The sequence below is a fragment of the Microtus oregoni genome, unplaced genomic scaffold (genome assembly GCF_018167655.1).
Source record: "Microtus oregoni isolate MIOR12 unplaced genomic scaffold, Mior012 000004F_ref0000308, whole genome shotgun sequence".
Lineage (NCBI taxonomy): Eukaryota > Metazoa > Chordata > Mammalia > Rodentia > Cricetidae > Microtus > Microtus oregoni.
This window is the reverse complement of record NW_024543063.1, coordinates 19,999,400-20,024,079: the sequence shown is the minus strand read 5'-3', so window position 1 is coordinate 20,024,079 and position 24,680 is coordinate 19,999,400. Positions and strand designations below refer to the sequence as shown.

At 40.9% G+C, this 24,680-nt stretch overlaps 1 protein-coding gene across 4 annotated transcripts in view; it reads left to right on the top strand.

Annotated features, from left to right (window-relative positions):
* Dock10 (dedicator of cytokinesis 10) overlaps positions 1–24,680 on the top strand; it is a 253,826-nt gene that overhangs the window by 128,262 nt on the left and 100,884 nt on the right. For all 4 annotated transcript variants that reach the window (XM_041649870.1, XM_041649869.1, XM_041649868.1 and 1 more), the window contains exons 4-7: positions 12,189–12,271; positions 21,304–21,376; positions 21,637–21,759; positions 21,995–22,129. In XM_041649870.1, the coding sequence (XP_041505804.1) occupies positions 12,189–12,271; positions 21,304–21,376; positions 21,637–21,759; positions 21,995–22,129 (414 nt within the window). The remainder of the gene's footprint in view (positions 1–12,188; positions 12,272–21,303; positions 21,377–21,636; positions 21,760–21,994; positions 22,130–24,680) is intronic.

Genomic DNA, 24,680 nt, shown 5'->3' with positions numbered 1-24,680 from the left:
GATATGCAGAATAAGTAAATATTATTGGAGCAGCCTTTGAAATATGGAAGAGAAGCCTTGTACTGAGGCAAGGGGGAGTGGAAGGGAGAAAGAGAGAAGAAGGAGAGATGGAGAGAGGGAGGAGAGAGAGAGGGGGAGGGAGGGAGGGAGAGGGAGAGAGAGAGAGAGAGAGAGAGAGAGAGAGAGAGAGAGAGGAGAGAGAGAGAGAGAAATATCAACTGTCCATAACACAGGGAAAAGGTGGGAACAGATGGTCCAGGAAGAGCTTTTTCAGGATGCCATGAAGGATAGAGCTGGAACTAAGATGGCAGGACTCTCAGTCATGTCCACAAGGAAGGAGCTGGTAAGGAGGACCTTCCATAGACAGCAGAGAAGGGACAGGAGAGAAGTGAGACAGGAAGAAGGAAAAACTGATACTCAGAATCTACAAAAGATGAACACGAGCGCACTGGCGGCATAAACCCCAAAGATGGAAAAGGACTAAGCTCACTGAATATGGTAACTTGGAGTCATCGCTGGTCTCCAACAGAAAGTTTCAGAAGTTAGGGGCACAGACTGGTTGAGGTTATTGTACACTAAAGCCCAGGAATATGTGGCAATGTTATTATCAAACCATTATCTATAAAGTGCCTCAGGAGTAAATTCAATAAAGATGTTGTACTCTTGAGACAGAATGTCTTATGTTCAGAAAAGGTAAGATGTTCACTGAGTCATGTATTGATCTTGGAACTACATACCAGTGTACCAATTCCCTAAAGGACAGGGCAAAATTTCCTACCATGGAATGCAGTATAATACTGAGAATGGGTTTTCGCCCTCTTTCTCCTCTTCCTGTCTCACCACCTAGATTCAGTCAAAAGTGCTCAGTGAACTCACGAGAAAAGTGGGAAATTCAAATTTCAACATGATGTGGCTTTCTGGAGCAAGGGCTAGGGATGCGAAGGTAGCTGCAGGAGCTGGAGAGGAGCTGGATGCCATTTCCAATGAGCTCCGTGCCTACTCACCTTTGTTAACCAGAAAGGAGGTGTCCAGTGATCTAATTTATCTCGTTTCAGGGAAATTTGTTCATGGTTGAAATGATAAATTTGATGCTTGACTTTGAACTGTCATGCACACTATGATGAACCCACTCATCCAAAGACCTTTGTTTAGTACACATGGTACAGAAGTTTGAATCTCATACACATAATGAGACCCATAAACAAGAAAGTCTTTCAACAGCTTGTTTGAGGGAGTAGGTTGCATTCACGACTAAATTAAATTAAATGTATGATGATTGCTGCTTCTTAAATACTGGACTGCACAGGAAGGATTGTTAGACTGGCGCCCACAGTTTCTTACTTAGGAACTGAATTCTGAGCCAGGTGGTGGCGGTGCACGCCTTTAATACTGCCTAGCACTTGGGAGGCAGAGACAGGAAGATCTCTGTGAGTCTGAGGCCAGCCTGGTCTACAGGGGGAATTCCAAAACAGCCAGGACTACACAGAGACAACCTGTTTCAAAATACTAAAAAAGAAAAAAGAAAGAAAGAACTGACTTCTGTTCTGAAATATCAGGATACAAAAATAAATTACATTCCTAAGAAAGTTAAGAGACATGTTGGGAGAACATTGAGAGAGATTTAATACTAAAAACACAATGTTAAAAAAAAACTACATTCTTTCTCAACAAAATTAGGGTTAATAAAAATATTTTCTGTGCATCTGTTGGCTTTTATGGTTGATGGTTTTATTAGTGAATGAGACTCTTAGTTCCTGGATGAAGGCTGTGCTGGAAGTTGAAAGACTTTTGACTTGGTATGCAATTTTTAAAAGATAATTTGCAATTAAGGTTTATTTTATAGCCTTGAAATTTTAATGGAGATACTAAATGTCTGTTTTCTGTTTTTGGCCTGTGTTTATTTGTATGTGATAGTTAGATTTCTATCATAGCTAGACCAAAAAAGATAGGATTTTCCAAAGCAAACTGTTAACGCTATTTTATTAAGTACACAAAAGATGATGAGGTAAATTAAATGCATTTGGAATTTAGTAATATGAGGAAAAAACATACCAGAAAAAGTACTGACGAAATATTGAAAGCAAATATGTCATGTTTCATATTAACAACCTGAAGAAAATAACTTTTTATTCACTAAAATCTTTAGAACAATAGTCTTTGTAAATACAAAAAAATGGCCATTACCATGCAAAATTGGATTTTTATCTGCACAACAACCTCCTCCCATAGATTGTTCAGCTATGGATAGAAATTCATATGGACCATTCAGGAACTTTGGAACATGTGACTATACATTTCCTTTTGGGGTTTTAACCAGATCTTTCAGTCATACTGAATTATAACCCATGTTTACACGAGAAGAATGGTTGGAATATAAACAATTGCTCACGTCCTAAAATGTTATTTGTAAAGTCTTGTCTAAGGATTACAATATGTATTTCTAGGCTAAACCCAAATCTTATTTGTCAAAGTTCATCTGATTACTTTAACAGAATGAATTTTAAAATGAGAAATCAACATTTGGACTCATTTTCAACTTACAATTAGCAGAGCTACTGAGGGATCCTTTCAGGTACTCTCAGTTTCTAAATAGCAAAATGAAAAAGTGGAAATGACATTCACTGCTTTCACTGATCGTGGGTGCCTATATCATTTGTTCACAATGGTCATCCTGAGCCTGCATCATTGCATATCACTCTATCTAATACATATAATATTTTAAAAGCAAGCTGAAGTTCATTATATGAGATTTTCCTGTACAATCTGAAGCTATGTCATGCCTAGCTCCCATGGTTTGTGGTGTGTAAACTCATTATTTTTACTTCCAAGATGAGTGTTTTACAAACTCAGTAGCTGTCCCGCTTGCTTTTATAAAGCAGAAATTCATCGTTGTGAATTAGGGGAACATACAGTGTAGACGATCCAATCGAGGAAGCCATTGTTCTCTGTGTTTTGTATCTTGTTTCTACATTCTCCTTGTCTTGCTTTGTAGGAGCAATCCCTTGTTCTGCTGACCTGGCTAATGGCACCTGTTTTCCCCCTGAAAAGTCTCATATAGCCATTAAATTATCGAGTTATCCTTTTAGTATGTAATTTGACTCAAATCACTTAATTTCATAATACTTCATTTTCACGATGTATTCTGTAACCATGGTACCAGCATAAAAAAAATTGTTGTGTTTTACAAATGTCAAATTACTCAGTGAGGATGAAGAACCACAATGGGTACCTTTTATGAATGCATTCATTTTTCTGGCAAGAAACTACTTGTGTGATTAAGTAAACCTCCTTAGCCAGAATGGAAAATAATTTTATGACTAATAAGCCATTTGTTACCTCTTTAGTGCTGTGCAGCCAGAATCTAATCATCAGCCCTTTGAAGAGGTTGACAAATTGCTAGTTCGGGGATTGTAACATGATTTGAATTGATCCTAATGCCTCTCTGAGGAGGAAGAGAAAGGGGAAAATGAAATATATCCCTTGTACGACTTTAGGGCATCGCTTATAACTTCCCACTTTTCTAAAATCATTTTTTAAAAGAAAAGAGCTATTTGCTGTTACTATGGATATCAAGTATTCCTGATGGGCTCATATGTCTGAAGAGTTGGGGCCCACCCAGCAAGTGGCACTGGTGAGAGCTTACAGAACCTTTAGGAAGTGGAGCGAGCTGGAGGAAATGTGTCACTTGGTGACAGGCACTGAATGTTGTATGCACTCCCTGCTTCCAGCACTTTCTATGTTTCTTTACCTGTGAAGGTGTAAGCAAGCAGCCTCATACTGAGTTGTGCCATCCCCACCTCGATGGACGGTGTACTGTCAAAGTGTGAGCCAAAATAGTCCCTTCCTGCCTTGAGTTGCCTTTTCTATAATTGGTCACAGTGTGGAAAAAACTAACTAACTAATAATTATTACATATCAAATGCATATTGAATAGCACCCAAACGTAAAATCCTATGTTAGACTAGAAAAATGCTGTTTTAAAAACCTATATCTGGGAACTAAGGAAATGGCTCAGTGGAGAAGAGCACTTGCTGATCTTGCAAAGGATCTGGGTTCAATTCCAGCACCCACATGACATAACTATCTGGAAATGTCATGTCAGAGAACCTCGCACTTTTTTTTTCTTTTCTGGTTTCTGCAGGCACAAGGCAAGTATGTCATGTATATATTAGGATTCAGACAAAGCATTATACACATTAAACAAATACAGAGGCTGGAGAGAGGTCCTAGCAGTTAAGAACACTGGGTACTCTTATATAAAAAAAAAAAAAAAAAAAAAAACTCAGGCTCGGTTCCAGCACCCACACCACAGCTAACAAGCCTCTGTAACTCAGTTCCAGGAGATCTGATGCCCTCCTCTGCCTTCCATGGGCACTACACACACATGGTTTATATATGCAAGCATAATGTCCACTCACATAAAATATTTTAAAATAGATGAGGCTATAACGTACGTATGAAAGTTACTAGAGCCCAGTGTTTGAAATTGGAGCCTCGTGCCCTGCTGAGTAACCAGATGCAGGCTGCATGATCACTTGTGATGGAGTCTAACTGATGAAGTAGCAGGGATTCTTTGCCTCATTCAGAATCCCCTGAGGAATTTCTTATGCTATACATATTAGAGACTACAGCACCGCTACAGAGATTCTGAATTGGTGACATTCAGGTGAAACTCGACAACCCCAGAGGAATCAATCATGGGTATGTTTCATAAAACATTTGTCATAACGGTTCAAAGCCTTTGGCCTCATCAACTGTAGCTAGGATTTTTGCATCTAAACACACAAAGGCAGAAAGGATGAAAATAGATACACATCAGACAAAGAAGTTAATGGGGAAAATCACACAGCAGGACATCTGAGAAACCTCACTGGCTCTACTAGCTCCTGCTCAGTCTTCCACTTTGAAGTACACTGTGCCAATCAGCAAATGAAGGGGGGGGGATGGGGAGGCTGGTGTTTTGACCTGGGACTAGGTACCAAGGATGAGACAGTCCAAAGGGAAAGCAGAAGTCACTGCTTTGTTGTCACAAGTAGAGCTAGCATGTGAGTCTAGATTTCAGCTTTGCTTTTAGTCAGAGACACTGTAGCCCCAACCATAACAGTTTTCAATGATCGTCTTAGAGGGACTGTGTAGGCTGCTGCAAAGAATAGAGAGTGACTGTCTATGCATACCATCTAGGAGTGAAGTGCCACCACAGTGGAGGAGAAACGTGATGCGTTTGTACAATGCACCAGCTTCCTCAGCAGCAGAGAAACTGCAGGTTGAGAAGGGTTCTCAAGAGCCATCCAGTCAGAACTCATTGTTCACCCTGCCCACCACATATGTGAAACCTAGCCAGGAGCTGCAGAAAAAATATGATGAAATGATGAAAACAGAATTCTTTAAAATCATTGCTACTGTAGCTCCCCAAACTCTGCTTACACCATCCAAGGAAAACACATTGCTAATGGCAATTGAAATGAATGTGGGTTACAGATGGGATCAAACTTGAAGGAAGAATTTTTTTTTTAAAGCAGGAATGTGTGGAGTACTTTTCCTATGCTAATTGCTGTATAAGAGTTATTGCATTTGGTCCTTGTGAAATCAGTATTATTTAGAGGGATGCAGAAGCTTAGAGTTACTAAAGCTATTCATTTGAGATGCCTCAAATAATAAATGACAAAAGAAGATTCAAAACCAGCCCTGTCAGAGTCGGGGACAGAAGCAAAAACACCATCAAACTTTCTGAATGGTGGACCAACAGGATGCAATGACCAAACAATGCATGCATACATTTACCAAATGGACTTTCAGAATCAGACAAGTCTGTGTGAATTCTTCTCTCTATCACAGGGAGGTTTAAGTTAAGAAACACATCTTCTCCTGTTTCTCTAGTCTATGAAGTAAGAACTAAAATTCATCAAGTACTGTTCAAGATGATGTGTACATGCCTAATAGCAAAATATCTGACAAATAAAGAAAGAAATAAAGACAGAAAGAAAATGATATAAAAGGGAGAGGAAGACGAGAAGGAAAAGGAGGAGGAGGGGGAGGAGGAGAGGGAGGAGGAGGGGGAGGAGGAGGGGGAGGAGGAGGAGGAGGAGGAGAAAAGAGAGAGAGAGAAAGAGAGTGAGTTGCTTTTACCCAGTAAATTTTATGAGTAGCACATCTTAGGGTCAGCTAATCCTATGGCCTATTGTCAACAGTATGTTTAGCTTGGCTCAAACTGCTGCCCATAGGAAGCAAAGCTGAATGAATTCTAGATCTGTGCAGCTGTGTCTCAGGAACACTTCCAGATCAGCTCTGCAGCAGAAGCATCTCACCCAGCTCAGCATTCTGAGCGGTCAGAAGCTGAATCTGAGATCTTAATAAGTCAAACTATTTGACCAAGTTCATTGGCAAATTCTTTAGAAATGAGACAATATCTAAACTACTCTGAGAATTCTGTTCTAAAGATAGCATTCAGACGGGCTGTGCTGAGAGGAAAGGCGAGAGGCCTTGGGGAGGAAGGTGTATGCTGAGAGTCTTTTTCCAAAATGGCGTCAGATTTGAAGTGATAATTCAAATACTATTTTTCCCTCCTTTAAGTCCAGACTCTGATCACCTTCTCTGTAAGATTCACCCTATTTAAATCCCATCTCCCATCCCCTTCCTCTACTGAGTTCTTTTTTACAACACTTCCATCTTTGAACACAAACATAATCTTTCAGTTTTGCATTTATTGACCAGCTTTTCAGTGACCTCAAGAAGACATAGTGTTTTTTCCCCTCTTAGTCACTGTGAAATTCTAGAATCACTTCTGGATTAGATCAGGATTTAATGGTGTTTGAGAAATGAATTACTGAATGAAAATCTTCAAATCTAGGAGGTTTAGGTTAGTGAATTATGGTATGATGTTTCATTCTTTTTAGAAGTCAAATTTAGAAAACAAATATAAGTAGGTCTACAGATATAGTTGTGTGATATTACAGTTGCCTAATATGTTCAAAGGCCCTGGGTTCAACCCCTCATAACACTAAAAATATTGGAATAATAAAAGAAAGAGAAAGAAAGTAAAATAGAAATCAAATGTAAAGATTCTTAAAACATACTAACTGAATAAAAATAATAAACATATACAAATTTAAATCTAGAAACAAACTAGGCAAAACTGGACTAGAAAGAAATAAAACATGTTCTAGAGGAATGGGGACAAGAAGTGGTCGTCATGCTTTTATTTTCCATTTGAAAGCATATTTTGAGGCTTGTAGAAATGACTCGGTTCTGAAGAGTGCTGACAGTTCTTGCAGAGGACCAAAGTTTTTCTCCCATGACACACATGACAGCTCACAACCCTCTGGCATCCTAGTTCCAGAGAATTCTGATATCCTCTTGGGCCTTCGACAGCACCAGGCACATATTTGATACACACATAATCGGGCAGGCAAAACACCCATACGCATAATCTAAAAATAAAGGTATCTTAAACACATTCTGTTCCACGTGAAAATGGCCACAAGAGAGGAAGCAAAGACAGTAAGGGAGAAATGACCAGTGCCCTGGGAATGCTGACAGTCTGGCTCAGCACGCTCTTGGCCCTGTTGCTCCTTGTCTGAATGTTTGGCATTTTTGTCTAAGTCAAAGAAAGACCTTTTAGCCAAGGGGCCTATTAAGGCTCGGTTTTCTTCCTCTGCAGTTTTCTTCACTTTGCAAATGTGGCTCTAGGAATGGCAAGTCTGTGTTGAATGTTAGCTAAGTACATAGTTTTGTTCAAACCCGTTCATTCAAGTTCTTCAGACCTCCTTCAATTCTTTTCTGTTCCATGTTCACCTGTCTTACTGGAGTGCTGTTTAGAGAAGGAAAAAAAGATGATTTTCTTCTAAAATACATTTTTCCTACATACACACAATGCATCCTTATCATATTCACTCCTCCCAGATTCACCCCGCCATGCTCCCAACTTTGTACCCTCTTTTGTTTCTTTTGTCATATTCCACCAAGTCCAGCTTACTCATCCTCATGGGTGAGGCCACCCACCGAGGTCCCAAGGGCCTACCAGGGGCCTCACCCTTACAAAACCTGACGTTCCTTTCCCCAGGAATCATTATTCCTGGGGAATAATAATAGAATCATAGCTGTCAACCCCTCAGCTAGCTATGGATGCTCATGCAGCTCCGCACTAGAATATTGACTGGCTTGATCTTGACCAGGAATGGGGCAAGTGAACACAGCTGCTGTGGATTTACAGAAACATGGATCCTATCATGCCCAGAGGACCCGGATTAGTTCAGTCCTCCTTGACTTCTGAGTCTTAGAGTCTTCCTTGACTTCTGAGTCTTAGAGTCCTCCTTGATCTCTGAGTCTTCCTGCCCCTCCTCTGAAGTCTCTGAGTTTGAGTGGAGAGGGTATGACCCAGATCTCCTTTACAAACACTCTGCACTTTGACCAGCTGTAAATGTCTTTGTTAATGGATGTCCAAAGAATGTGCAAAGGATTCACGAAGAACATTGAAAAGATTCACAAAGAGCTTTCTATAATGAGGACTGAGAGTTGCCATTTTTATCTATTCATTTATCTTTAAAAACCTGCAAAGACGGCTCTGGAATTGGCCTAATGGATAGAAGCACTTGCCACACAATCCGTGTTTGAGTCCCAGAGCCCCCATTAAAAACAAAAAACAAATAAGCCAAATGTAGTTGTGGCTATCTATAACCATAACATTCCTAAGGCAAGATGGAAAGATGGAATGTAGAGACAGGAGAATCATTCAGAAGCTCCAAACCCAGTTAGTCTGATGTATGCCAAGGAATAAGAGAGGCCCTGCCTCACTGAGGTAGAAGGAAAGAACCGACTCCCAACAATTATCTTCTAACCTCCACAGGCATGCTGGAGCACACATGCATGTCTGCACACACACAGAGTCACGCACACAAGCATGCACACACACATACACAAATAGTAAGCAAATTTTTCTTAAAATCAAAAGACTGGCATATAAAAACAAAGCATGCATATTTAGGAAATAATATGATGTTATACGTAAATGTTATGTAACTTTCAGAGCTGAGTCAGTATCTGTCGCCTCAAAGTCTTGTCTGTGTTTTGTGAAAACGCTGAAAATTCTTTCCCTAGCTTCTGGAAATTGCAGTACATAGAGTTATGAATGGTCGCCCTCCTGTGTCAAGACATGTAAAAAGTATTTACTTCTAACTAACTGAAATTGAGTTCCCACCGATCATTTTCCCCTTCCCTTCTCTCTTGCTGGCCTCTGCTCTCAACCTCCCCGAGATCGGCTTTGATGGTGAACCCATCAGTGGTCCTGTGTGCACACTGCCAGCCTCCCACTCCCGCCTTTGTCCCCATCTCACTTGCCTTGGCCTCGCTTGCCAGTCTGTGCGTGGGTACATCCCTGAATAAATAAAGTGACAGGGCTGAGAGCAATCAGGACCAGGGAAATCTAGAAGCGGATAAGGTCCCTAGACTTGCCTCTGCTGTACACCTGATGTTCCCTGCCTCGGACCTCTTAATAGGCTCCTTGCCTAAAAGGTTTCATTTTAAGCAAAGCTGTCAAAGATTCAGACAAGGAACAGAGAGACCCACAGAAAGCCCAGTCAAAGAGCCTGAATTCCTGGAGTTGTGGTCTTTTCCACCCTACTCCCTTACTTTTCCTGCTCCCGTGTCTGCAGTGGACTATGCCCTGCTTCCATCAAACTCTACAGAAGCCGTGCTCTCGCGTTCCTGTCGGCAGAACTGTGTAATGTCTCTCTGTCTGTCTGTCTGTCTTCGCCTTGCTTACAAAGAGAGCCTCACAGGACATTATTCCCCAAAGGTCAATAAATTCATTGTGCCTCAATTTTTCTCCATAAGTATGAGAAGACATGTTCTATTTGTAATTCGGTAGACAGCTAAATAATTCTCAATATCGTGTCATTTTAGAGTTGAAGGGCTATTAAGGTCTAGTTTGACATAGTGAGATCTCTACTGCAAATCCATGGTCATTACAATAAGCTACATGGTAGGTAGGTGCTTGGAAAATATTTTATGTCCATAAGTAGTATAAACCAACAGATATGGAGATAACACAGTCAGTAGAGTGTCTGCCCCACAAGTAGTGGGGCTTGATTTCATGTCTTCAGTAACTATACAAAATTCTAGGCCTAGTGGGGCGCATCCATAATCATAAAACTGTGGGTAATGCCAGGCAAAAAGAAACCAGAAGATCCTTGAAGTTCACTAATTAGTGAGCTCCAGGTTCAGTAGCCCCTGCCTCAAAACAAAAAGGTGGAGAATGGTGGCATCCAAATATACATCTGGCCTCCATATGCTCATGCACCCAACACACGTGCATATATGCACACAACACACAAATATAAATAGTATAAAAATCAATCTGAAGCATTTATTTGATTATTCTTTGTTAATAAAAATTCAGGAATCAGATATCTGGGAAAGAACCTGAATGATCAGAAAAGCAGCCAAGAACATAGTTGAACAAATGCTTTTGTCATATGATAGAGCATCTCTTGGGTATATTCCCAGGAGTGGTATTGCTGGGTCCAGGGGTAGGTTGATCCCGAATTTCCTGAGGAACCAAAACACTGACTTCCACAGTGGTTGCACAAGATTGCATTCCCACCAGCAATGGATGAGGGTACCCCTTCCTCCACAGCCTCTCGAGCAAAGGTTATCCTTGGTGTTTTTGACTTTAGCCATTCTGACAGGTGTAAAATGATATCTCAAAGTTGTTTTGATTTGCATTTCCCTGATTGCTAAGGAAGTTGAGCACGACCTTAAGTGTCTTTTGGCCATTTGAACTTCTTCTGTTGAGAATTCTCTGTTCAGATCAGTGCCCCATTTTTTAATTTGGTTAATTAGCATTTTAAAGTCTAGTTTCTTGAGTTCTCTCTATATTTTGGAGATCAGACCTTTGTCTGTTGCGGGGTTGGTGAAGATCTTCTCCCAATCAGTAGGTTGCCTTTGTGTCTTAGTGACAGTGTCCTTACTGGGAGCTCACCAAGGCCAGCTGGACTGTGACCGAAAAACCATGGGATAAAACCGGACTCTCTGAACATGGCGAACAATGAGGGCTGATGAGACGCCAAGGACAATGGCACGGGGTTTTGATCCTACTTCATGTTCTGGCTTTGTGGGAGCCTAGCCAGTTTGGATGTTCACCTTCCTAGATATGGATGGAGGGGGGAGGACCTAGGACTTACCACAGGGCAGGGAACCCTGACTGCTCTGTGGACTGGAGAGGGAGTGGGAGAGGAGTGGGGGGAGGGGGAGAAGGGTGGGAGGAGGGGGAGAAGGCTGGGAGGAGGGGGAGGGAAATGGGAGGCTGGGAGGAGGTGGAAACTTGTTTTTTTTTTGTTTATGTTTTTTTTCTCCTTTTCTCAATAAAAAAAAAGAAAAGAAAAGCAGCCAAGAAACAACCAGTGACCTCCTTTTTCTCTCCTTCCTCGATCCAAAAGGCCAAGAATCTTTCTACACTCCTCCCTACTACTTTCTCTGTCTCTCTATGTGTCCTTGGTCCTCCAAAACCTCTATGACTATTTTTGGTCAACTGGTAGCTAGCTCCGCCCTCTGATTCAAAGTAAACTTTATTGTCAGTCTTGGGAGAGTCGGAGTGCAAACAAAATATCCCACAACATCAATCATCACTTGATTTGCTAGCTTCATTCTCAACATAATTCTCAGTGATCCTTTATTAACATTCCGTAAAACTTTGAACAATCATGGCAAAGTTTTGAGATAAAGCTGAAAAGCCAGCTCCTGGCTGAGCCAACAAGGGCGGTAATAGGAGAGAAGCAGAAGAAAAGGTAGTTCAGTTACTAGAGCAGAGTGAGAGAAACAGAGGCTAAAATCATGACGGGACTGGACACAAATAAAACTATCCTTCATGACCCGAACCGTCAGATGAAGGGTGAGAAGACAAGGAAAGGACATGAACAGTGCTTCTGGAGAGCCACACATCAGCTCGGATTTGATAGTGATTCCGGTGGTGATGTGAACCAGAATAGCTGTGTTAAACAGTTCCTCCTCCAGGAGTCTGGAGAGAGTTCCATGACACTGGAGAAAGCCTGACGATTAGGAAGGACAGGACTCTCATCTACCTTGAAGTGGCTAACGTGGCGACCCCCGTGCCCGTCTGTGATCATGAAAACATTTTTCCAGCACAGCTGTCTTTTAATGGCATGTTTTATAACTGTCTTTTTGGTTTCTTTCAGGCTTGTAAATTCTACAGTTCCCAGTGGTATGTGGTAAACTACAAATATGAACAGTATTCGGGAGACATTCGACAGCTACCCCGGTAAGAATGCGTCATCTGTTTATTATAAAGACTACGTGGACTTTTTTGCATATGTTTAAAAGTCACCTCTTTGCAAGCTCCAACACTGTTTATGAACACAAGTGTGTTTATTTTGTGTCGAGGTACATTTTGCGAAATTTATGCGTCAAGATACAGAACATTTTGATCAACAACATAATAGCTATGTTGTTATAATAAGAGTTTGGAAGGAGACTCAGTCTTCTCTAATTTGCTGCTAGCTGCAGTTTGAGCATTTGCTCATCCCTGAATCATCCATCGATGAGCTGTTCTTTCAACAGTGGCACCGGGAAAGGCCAACAGGGTGCAGAGAATTTCTCACCAGATTCCAAACAGCATTTTGATTCACAGCCTGCTTTATGTACATTCACTGAGAGATTTCAAAAAGCATGCAAATGAATTCTACAGAAGGGCATAGATCTAAAATCAGAGCAAAACAGAAACTCGGTGTGTAACTTCCCCCTGACATTTGGGACCCTAAAGCCTTCAGGAAGGTCACTTTGTTCTGCTCTCCCCAAGTGTCACTCCACAGAGACCCACCTGCTCACTGAACTACAGTAAACATTTATTTGTTGATCCCCCTACTGAATAAAGTCCTTCAAAGGGCTGGGAATTCCCTGCTGAATCCCTTCAGGACAATTCCTGGCACATAATAATGTGGAAATTTTTATTTTTGAACATTTCCAAATGGGGATGGAGATGCTAAAAATTTAAAAAAGAAAAATGCTTTCAACAAGTACCTCTCAACTCATTTGGTTCATCAAATAAACATGATACAAAGATTCAAGAAAAAAATAAGAAAAAAATATCAAAAGTTCAAAAGTTCAGCGTCTACTTATACTCTCCTTAAGTGATGCACACTGAATCAAATTTTGTTTTATTTGTCCATGGCACAAAATTCAGCTCTACTTGGCAATATTTTCTGTCCCCAGTCAGGAAGATTTTTCCAAACTAGGGCTCTAAATAGGAATTGTGAATGGCTCCCAGAAGGTGACATTGAACTGTATCTCATGGGGCTTTAGCCATCAGTGCTACAATCTCAAAAAGGGGGGGAGGGTCTGGGTCTGATCACTTGAGCAGAATGAGAGTCTGGGGGGCTAGAGTGTGAGGATAGCAACAAGAATCCAAGAGCCTTGGGAACCCTAGAGGGAAGCGTAGATTTTATTCTTGCTGCGAGAGAAATCTTGAGGGATGTCCACTGCGTAATGTCTTTTAGAAATCATTTGGCCTACATTTGGAGGAGTGGCAGAAAAGAGAAAGGAGAGGAGGAAGTTGTTTTCTTATTCAGGAGTTGTCTCACTGTGAAGAGCAAGCCAAAGGTTCTCCAAAACAGGAAGTCTTTTTTTTTTTCAAAGAAAGCCCTGTGCCGTAACTCCTATAGATTTCTAAACATTTTGAAAGAACTCAGGACTCCTTAATAATAATTTCTTGGAGCTTCTTGGGAAATTCCTGTCAATCCCTAGGGTGTCTCAAGTGATGATGGCATTCAAGATGTCTGGGTGTTGGTCACATGCAACCTGTAGATGCAATTGACAATCAGATTGTTTCTAATATCTATGCTCCTCTTTCTAAAAACAGATCTGAGAATAGTCACAACGTGGAAGCTCTCTCAGTGCTTAAGAAACAGGACCTAGGCAGTCACATTCCAACTCTCATTATTTTTTTTAAATTTATTTATTTATTAAAGATTTCTGTCTCTTCCCAGCCACCGCCTCCCATTTCCCTCCCCCTCCCCTAGTTAAGTCCCCCCCCCCTCAGCCCGAAAAGCAATCAGGGTTCCCTGTCCTGTGGGAAGTCCAGGGAACCCCCCACCTCCATCCAGGTCTAGTAAGTTGAGCATCCAAACTGCCTAGGCTCCCACAAAGCCAGTACGTGCAGTAGGATCAAAAACCCATTGCCATTGTTCTTGAGTTCTCAGTAGTCCTCATTGTCCGTTATGTTCAGAGAGTCCGGATTTGTCCCAGGCTTTTCCAGACCCAGGCCAGCTGGTCTTGGTGAGTTCCCAGTAGAACATCCCCATTGTCTCAGTGTGTGGGTGCACCCCCCATGGTCCTGAGTTCCTTGCTCGTGCTCTCTCTCCTTCTGCTCCTGATTTGGACCTTGAGATTTCTGTCCGGTGCTCCAACGTGGGTCTCTGTCTCTGTCTCCTTTCATCGCTTGCTGAAGGTTAATATTCAGGAGGATGCCTATATGTTTTTCTTTGGGTTCTCCTTATTTAGCTTCTCTAGGATCACTAATTATAGGCTCAATGTCCTTGGTTTATGGCTAGAAACCAAATATGAGTGAGTACATCCCATGTTCCTCTTTTTGTGTCTGGCTTACCTCACTCAGGATAGTGTTTTCTATTTCCATCCATTTGTATGCAAAATTCAAGAAGTCCTTGTTTCTTACTGCTGAGTAATACTCTAATATGTATATATTCCATACTTTCTTCATCCATTCTTCCATTGAAGGGCATCTAGGTTGTTTCCAGGTTCTGGCTATGACAAACAATGCTGCTATGAACATAGTAGAGCATATACTTTTGTTGTATGATAAGGCCTCTCTTGGGTATATTCCCAAGAGTGGTATTGCGGGGTCCAGGGGTAAGTTGATCCCGAATTTCCTGAGAAACCGCCACACTGCTTTCAAAGTGGTTGCACAAGTTTGCATTCCCACCAGCAAAGGATGAGTGTACCCCTTTCTCCACAACCACTCCAACAAAGGCTATCATTGGTGTTTTTGATTTTCGCCATTCTGACAGGTGTAAGATGGTATCTTAAAGTTGTCTTGATTTGCATTTCCCTGATCGCTAAGGAAGTTGAGCATGGCCTTAAGTGTCTTTTGGCCATTTGAAGTTCTTCTGTTGAGAATTCTCTGTTCAGTTCAATGCCCCATTTTATAATTGGGTTGGTTAGCCTTTTACAGTCTAGTTTCTTGAGTTCTTTATATATTTTGGAGATCAGACCTTTGTCAGTTGCGGGGTTGGTGAAGATCTTCTCCCAGTTAGTGGGTTGCCTTTGTGTCTTAGCGACAGTGTCCTTTGCTTTACAGAAGCTTCTCAGTCTCAGGAGGTCCCATTTATTCAATGAGGTCCTTAATGTCTGTGCTGCTGGGGTTGTATGTAAGAAGTGGTCTCCTGTGCCCATGTGTTGTAGAGTACTTCCCACTTTCTCTTCTATCAGGTTCAGTGTGTTCAGACTGATATTGAGGTCTTTAATCCATTTTGACTTGAGTTTTGTGCATGGTGATAGATATGGATCTATTTTCATTCTTCTACAGGTTGACATCCAGTTTTGCCAGCACAATTTGTTGAAGATGCTCTCTTTTTTCCATTGTATACTTTTAGCTCCTTTATCGAAAATCAGGTGTTCATAGGTTTGTGGGTTAATGTCAGGGTCTTCTATTCGATTCCATTGGTCGACTTCTCTGTTTTTATGCCAATACCAAGCTGTTTTCAATACTGTAGCTCTGTAGTAGAGTTTGAAGTCAGGGATGGTAATGCCTCCAGACGCTCCTTTGTTGTATAAGATTGTTTTGGCTATACTGGGTTTTTTGTTTTTCCATATAAAGTTGATTATTGTCTTCTCCAGATCTGTGAAGAATTTTGATGGGATTTTGATGGGGATTGCATTGAATCTATAGATTGCTTTTGGTAGAATTGCCATTTTTACTATGTTGATCCTCCCAATCCAGGAGCAAGGAAGATCTTTCCATTTTCTGGTGTCCTCTTCAATTTCTTTCTTCAAAGACTTAAAGTTCTTGTCAAATAGATCTTTCACATCCTTGGTCAGAGTTACCCCAAGATATTTTATGCTATTTGTGGCTATCGTGAAAGGTGATGCTTCTCTAATTTCCCTCTCTGTTTCCTTATCCTTAGTGTATAGGAAGGCCGCTGATTTTTTGGAGTTGATCTTGTATCCTGCCACATTACTAAAGGTGTTTATCAGCTGTAGGAGTTCTTTGGTAGAGTTTTTGGGGTCGCTTATGTATACTGTCATATCATCTGCAAATAACGAGAGCTTAACTTCTTCTTTTCCGATACGAATCCCCTTGATCCCTTTATGTTGTCTTATTGCTATTGCTAGAACTTCAAGCACTATATTGAAGAGGTATGGAGAGAGTGGACATCCTTGTCGTGTTCCTGATTTTAGTGGGATGGCTTTGCCAACTCTCATTATTTTTGCGTGTTGTCTGTGTGGAGCTCATGCATGTTTGTGTGCATTTAGTGCAACTGAAGCTGGCGTTGGGAGTTGCCCTTGCTTTTCTTTATTCACAGCAAGGGGGCTCAGTTGATCTAGAGTTTGCCAATGTGGCCAGCCTCCCTAGCCATCTTGCTCTAAGGCTGTCCCCAATGCCTGAGTTCTGAAGTTGCAGGTGGCCTACCATGCCCACTCAGCACTTCCATGAATGCTGGGGATCCTAATTCCAATCCTTATGCTTGTGTAGTAATTGCTTTGCTTGGTGATTGATCTCCCTTGACCCTTACTCTTTGAGTGAAAATGTTTCCACTCGCTTAGATATGTAGAGCATTCAAGTCACTTTAACTGCCAAATACTGTTATTATAGTCATGATGCCATAAAAGAAGTAAATACAGTATTTTAGGTTCATGGAGTTTTTCCTTTATTAAAGGATACAGAAAGCATGTCTACTAAGAAGAGATTCTGAGCGTAGTTACTGAGTTAGATTTTTTTTATATTTTGCATAGACACGTCTCCAATATGGTAAGAGAACGTAACTGAAAAGTTGTTAAAAATTTCATGCACATTATCTAAAGATGTGGAAGGAGATATTAATAATAGGAAAGTTTGCCACATAAAATACATTCTATCATAAGTTCTAAAGTAGATTCCCCTAGTATATGTCCCAGAATAATAAATACTTCAGCATTGCATAATAGAATTATTTCTTAATGATTTTACAAAGCTAAGAACTGCCCCCTAAAGATTGCTCATATTTAGGTCAGTAGAGAAAGCAGATTAATTTAATTCAGTTAGGCTTCGTGAGGCTGTTGAAAGTAAATCATGTCTATACCTCCTGGATTAGAAGAACCCTCCTATGTCTGCTACCAGTTTAAGCTGATCATTTTTTTACAAGTTCCTAACACTGCTGAATAGAATTGTGAAAGGTAGCATTATTGAAAAAGTAAAAGAAAAAAGTGAAATGTATTCTTTAAACTCAAAGATCATGCATTCAAAAAAGCAAACTAGAGAGTGCCATTATTTTTCCTAGAATGTGAAGCATCAGCCATCACACAGTCAACACTGACTGAACTTGGAGTTCCTGGGAGATGCAAATGGCATGAAAATTTATGGTGGTGCTGATTTCATTGGAGCATTGATAAAATGCAGAAGTGCACAACATGAAACAAAAGCAAAAAGTTTTACCACGGTTGATCTTAGAAAGAATATTCGCCAAGGATTTATTTTTTTATCTGAATACCAAATCAAGTTCGACCAGCTCACCTGGGCTAACCAAGGACAAAAATGATTCCTGTTTAAAGAAAGGAAGCTGAACAGGGTAGTGTATACCAAACATTCAAGTGGTGGAGGCAGGAGGATTAGGATCTCAAAATAACTGCCATCTATCTACATAATGTGTTCAAGGCCAGCCCAGGGCACTACAAGTCCGTCTCAAATATAGCAGAGAAAAAAACCTTAAGTAGTTAAATATTTGTTCATTGTCTACAGTGTGTTAGAATATATAAACTTGGTGCATACATTTTTTCATGTTAACTACACAGAATGGAAACTATTGTTGGATTTTTACATGTGAAATGTGAGCACTAAGTTCATAAATAGTGACTGAAGGGCACTCAAGCATTGCCATGATCCTTCTTGGGGCAATTAGAGGAAGTGAAAAGTAAGATTCCCTGCAAATCATTGCTCGCATTGGGTTCAAACTCAAGATACGAAATACCTGGCCAGTCTTTTATCTTGATATTCCAAAGGTCCGTGGAGATGGCCCAATATTCCTTCAAGTTGAATTTTTGAAGGCAATAAACAGAGATACATTTTTTCTTTTATTAATTAAATATGTTCATTTATTTTACACCCTGACTGCAGTTTCCCCTCCCTCCTCTCCTCCTGTTTCCTCCCCCTGCCTCTCCTCTACCCCCATCTATTCCTTCTCTCTTTCTGTTCAGAAAGGAGCAGGGTTCCCATGAGTGTCAACAAAGCATGCATTTCAAATTGAGGTAGAACTATTAAGGCTGGGTGAAACAACCCAGTATGGAGAACAGGTTACCAAAAGCCAGCTCAAGTGTTAAGGACAGTCCCTTATCCTACTACTAAGAGTTCCACAAGTAGACCAAGCTACACAGCAGTCACACATAGAGAGTAGGCTCAGGTCGGTCTGGTGAAGGCTCCCTAGCTGTCAGTCTAGAGTCTGTGAGCTCCTCTGGGCCTGAATTAGTTGTTTCTACAGGTTCCCTTGTGACCCCGCCTCATACGATTCATTTAGCAGGGTAATAGTAGTAGGTAATCCTCTAAAGCCTAAGACAAATGTAGTCACAAGTTATTGGCCTCAACAATGGTGTCCAATATGGGCTTCATCATTAGGAACAGGCCTTAAATTCAATAAAAAAATAGTGGTGATTACTCCCATAACAATCATGTCACTGCTGCACCAATGGACATGTCTTGTAAGACTTGTCCAGACTGTTCCCACTGCTCTTGGTATACTTTAAAACTTGATGGTAAGGTCTTTATTGCTGAAGATGTTAATTATTAGAGTCATAAAACAGAGGAACAAGTTGATTCTGATATAAAAGCTTCATTGCTTGTTAGCATTCGTAATGCTGGATGGTACTATGCATACTACCAAAGGCGAAAAGTAATAAATCTGGCCAAGCTATGAATCGGTGACTCATAGTAATGACTGGTTTGTCACTGTATGTCCACTGGTCTATAGTGACAAGAGTAGTGTGGGATTAATAAAGCCCTTTCTGGCTGGATTTCAGGGGTTTTTTTTTATGCGCTGTAATAGGAGATAGTAGTATAACTTTCAATCATGTGTAAAGTGTTGTTTTGAATTATGGAGGCATTGTAGAATCGTCAAATCTAGCTGATTAAGAAATAGATCACTTCATAGCAACATTGTTTTTGTGGTAATAGCTCTTAACATAATTCCCTCTACAATTTACAAAAATATGTGTATAATCAGCCAGCATGGAAGTTTCCTCCACTTCCTCAGAGCCGTATCGTCAATTTTTAAATCCCATAATGCACATAATCAGATAAAACATTTCAAGCAACTGCCCTGAAACGTACCGTTTGAAATTGTCCCTGAAACTCAGATAACATGAGAGGGAGAAGGAAAAGATTGTGTTGAAGACTTTCTCTTGTTAATCCAATAAAATGTGAAAAGGGTTGCTTCTTGTTCACAGAGTATCACGTGCTATTATGGAGAAAAGGAATGGGGTAGGAAAGCTTTCCCAGTGGTCCTAAGATAATACTGTGAAGACTACTTGCTATGCCTTCCCTGAGAGGTGACCATGACCAAACGGAGCAGAACAAGTTAACACATTGTGACAATGAGCATAGGTTAAATGGAGCATCTCTGAAGCTCTACCAAGAAAAGGATTTCTTTTCAAGAAAAAGATTTTTTTAAATGGCTATATTCTTCCTACTATGCATTCTGTGGTGATTTGAAATCATCTTTCCTGATAAAATTATTTCACAGATATGTCCTCCAACCCCATCTCTCTGGTGTGTTTATATAAGTGGGCCTTATGCTCTACAAATTTATCTCTGTAAAACAGCAAGATTAGACAAGTCTGGAGTCCCAGTATTGTGTGCCAAAGTCTGATTATACACACATATGATTAGACAAAGAACAATATCCCTTGCATATTTAAGCTCGAATGCAAAACTTCTGTCTGTATTTTTAAACATCTTCTAACTTATCAATAAACCATGGATGGGGAATGTCGTATTATTATGTTATTGCTTCTGATAAGAAATAACTTGGATATATGCAACTATGTAAGTCATACATATTTATCAATAGCTATGTTTTGAATACCTACTATGTGCCGGACTTGAAGAGGAGATAATAATCTCGTGTGTGTGTGTGTGTGTGTGTGTGTGTGTGTGTGCTGTGTGCCAGCAGGTGCATTCTCTGTATGAGTGTGTAGACTTTGTGAGGTCAATATCAAGTGTATTACTCTATCATTTTCAGCCTAATTGTTTGAGAGAGGCTCACTCAATTATCTGTAGCTCACCATTTCAGCTACAATGATTGGCAGTCAACTCCTAGGAACTTCCTCTCTCCTGCCCCACCCCTACCAGTACTGGGACTACAGTCACACAGGGACACATCTGAAAGTGGAAAGTCTGGCTTCTTCCAGACGTTATTATGAGACAGACTTGAGCCAAGGGAAACTTACTTCAGACTTATTTTTCTGTGTACATATAAAGCTAGGTGTGCCCGCTTGCTGCTCTAGGATGGCCCATCATGCCACAGCTGAAACTGCAGCTTCTGTGATGCCAAAGGATGCACACCACATGTGCAGGTGACACTGTTCCATTTGGGTGGCCTGAAGAGCTACCACAGGGGCATGACACAACCTGAGGGCCAAAGCACAGGCTGCCTTTCAGGAATCAAGTCCTTCCAAGCCTGAGCCTGCTGAGACAACCATCATGTAGCCTTGGCCATGTCACATTCAGGTGACCCAGAAAAGCTCACAAGGATGGCTTTGCTTAATATTCTTCTTCAGAGTGCAGGAGAAGGCAAAACTCTAAGATTTCCATCTGCCCTCTTTGCTGTCTTTCAATACAAAACATATGTCCAAATTTGTGTCAATAATGACTCCACGATTTAAAATATGTACTTAGTAGAGACAGGATACAGTGGTGTAAGGGAAAAGTTAACTCTTCTCTAAAAAAAAAGAACCCCCAGATTTTTAAGGTTGCAAAACATAAAAAATTGAAACAATGTTAGTAGAGCCACTGTGATCTTAGGAACAGCAAAAAACAAAAGCAAGATGTCAAATAACAAACTGGACTTTCTTTTTTTCTTTTTGAAATATCAGAGCAGAACACAAGCCAGAGAAACTTCCTTCACATTCCTTTGAGGTTGACCATGAAGACGCTGATAAAGATGAAGTAAGTGATGGTTTTGAGGGACAAATTTATAACATGGGGGCCATTAGTTCCTGCCTGCACTGGCTTCTTCGCCATCTGTTTTCAGCGAGCAGGAGGGGCTGGCTGTGTTGGGGCTTTTAGGCAAAATGAATCATGTTTGTTTTGACAGGGCACACGATGACTGCAGATGAGTCAGGAGGGAAAAGGAGTCTCATTTTTAAATGCAGTGTCAAAGATCTGGGCTCCACGAGGCTGACTGCTAACGATGGCTTTCTTTGTAGGATACCACATCCCACTCATCTTCCAAGGGCGGTGGGGGAGCCGGAGGCACTGGCGTGTTCAAGTCTGGCTGGCTGTACAAGGGGAATTTTAACAGCACTGTCAACAACACTGTCACTGTCCGGGTAAGAACACATCCAAGCTAATCCCTGCTCTGTCCGCTTTCCTCACATTCCTTCTTGGGTCACAGCATGGAGAGGGGCCATTTGCATAGTGTTTACACTTTCTATAATATTTCATTTATACAGAAGTCAGTCTCTGCTCTAGAGCACTGCCCGGCTAAAGGACCCTGAAGACTTGTCATTCCCATGAGTAGCAGAATAATGAAATTCAAACTCCCTCCTTCTATCTTTTGTTTAGTCATTCAAAAAGCGCTACTTCCAGCTGACTCAGCTGCCAGATAACTCCTACATTATGAACTTTTACAAAGATGAAAAGATATCCAAAGAACCCAAAGGCTGCATCTTTTTGGATTCCTGCACAGGTGTGGTACAGGTGAGTGAAATCCCTCTTCCCTGTGGTGGCTTTACTTTTGGTGCGTGACTCATGCAACAAATACTTAGAATATATCTGTATATGTCAAGAATGTTCTAGAATCTGGGAACTTGTTGATAAGCACACAGTCTAAATGTATACGTCCACAAAACTTACTTTCAATAGAAAAAAACAAACAAAAAATAAACAAGGAAACAGTGGAATCAGTTGGCAATTTTCTTCAGTAAGAAAAAGAGAGGCCGGGCGGTGGTGGCGCACGCCTTTAATCCCAGCACTCCGGAGGCAGAGGCAGGCGGATCTCTGTGAGTTCGAGACCAGCCTGGTCTACAAGAGCTAGTTCCAGGACAGGCTCCAAAACCACAGAGAAACCCTGTCTCGAAAAAAACCAAAAAAAAAAAAAGAGAGAGAGATAAATAGATTGAAGAAACATGTGTCGTGATATTGAAAAGGAATATTGATATTTTAGAAGAGGTATTTTGGAAAGAGACAAAAGTAATTAAAAAGAAATAAACAGAAAGGAGACTAAAAGATTCATGGAATAAAGACTGGGGAGGAACAGTAAACACTAAGTCATGAAATATAAGCTAGTCTGGCCTGTCTCAAGGAAAAGAAGAAAACGACCCTTATCCAGTCTACAGCCTAGAAAATGATGGAATTAATGAAATTTATGTGGGAGACACGTCAGTCACATGACTTAAAATATATATTTCATAGATGCTCTTTCCTGTCTAACCACATAATCAATTCAGTGTATAAATACAGCCCCTTTTGTTGAAGTGGAGATTTTTTTTAAAGACAAGGATTCCTTGGACTGCCTGGAGTTTACAGACAGGGGCTGTTCTGGAAGTTCTTGATCTTCAAATTATTTTACTTAGTATTACACTGGCCATGAACTAGTATATCAAGTGGAAGGAGAAAATTCCATGGATGTCTCCCATTCCATGGACATTGGGTGCCCTTTCTTTTCTTCACTCATATGAATCTATCTTTATTCATTTTTACTTAAAAGTTGAAACAATCAAGTACTGTAGTAGCAATTGCCCCTCATTTTTCACAATAAGACTCTGGACCCTAGAGAGACGGTCTCTGTAATAAGCACACCCCAGCCACTCACAGAGCTCGTAATTTCATAGCTGAGTTTACATCCGGAACTATTATGCAGGGCCCTTAGATCCATAGATGCAAAATAGAGTTGCCTACCATCTCTCAGTCCTAAACTATTTCTGGGCACTTCATCTGTTCAAATCTGGAACTCTTCCAGGAAGTAATAAGGCTGAACTTTCATAATTAATTAAGTGTTGCTGAGTACCCTACTAGCAGGGAAAGCTAACTGCATTTCAATGCAGAGGCCAGCTTTCCATAAGGAAAGGGTAATGAGGATCTTAATGGAGAGTGGGGGTGGCTGTCTATTGTTGGTCGCTAGGCAGAAACTTAGGCCTTAAAGTCTGCAGCAAATCTTTAACAAAACTTCAGAGATCAGTGATTACATTTTATATTTACACTGAGCTGAACTTGTAATTTTTTTTCTTTTTTGTTTTCTTTGGTGAGTCATTCCAGAATGTCCTGTCACAGTCTTTTTTTACATTAAGCTTGCGGGGGTGTAGTTTATATTCAATGCCCTTCTACCAGATTGGGTTCTCATCGGTCTCCCCTAGGCCCCTGTCTTCACCGTCTCTGACTTAGATTCTGTTTCAGTCTCTTTTACAGCATTGTCTTTGGAAGAACCTGACAGGGCCAGCAGATACTTAAGGTTCCTTCAGATCAGCATTCAGATCCTAGTTTCCTGTTGACCTCCTGAGCCCTCTGAGTGAGAACTCAACCTCTGACCTTGAATTTCTTATCCACAAAACTAAAGTAGATGTGTAGACTTAGGAAGGATCTAGGTGATAGTGCGTCCTCGCCCTGCTTCCCTAATCGCCCTGTAATAGTTTACAACTTTGAAAAATAGTCTATTGAAAAATGTCCTAGTAAACTATGATTTGACTTCATTAAGCTGATCTTTAACTATGTCAATTAACCCATATCTTTATTCACTAACTCATTCATTCATTCCTTAGTAAGTGCTTATATTATGCTTGAAACTGTGTTGAAGCATGGTAAACTCATTTCCCTGTTAAAGTCAGAGACAGATATCAGAGCTACATGCTCACTGTGACATCAGAGCTACGTGCTCACTGTGACATCAGAGCTCCATGCTCACTGTGACATCAGAGCTACGTGCTCACTGTGACATCAGAGCTACGTGCTCACTGTGACATCAGAGCTACGTGCTCACTGTGACATCAGAGCTCCGTGCTCACTGTGACATCAGAGCTACATGCTCACTGTGACATCAGAGCCACATGCTCACTGTGACATCAGAGCCACATGCTCACTGTGACATCAGAGCTACAGGCTCACTGTTAGATCAAAGCATGCACACTATGACATCAGAACAACAGACTCACTGTTACTCAATATCCCAAAGGAAAAAGGGAGACGTGAATGGCAGTAGGTGGGCAGTTCTAAGAATGCAGAAAAGTGATAACTCTCTTAGCTCCAAACATCTCAA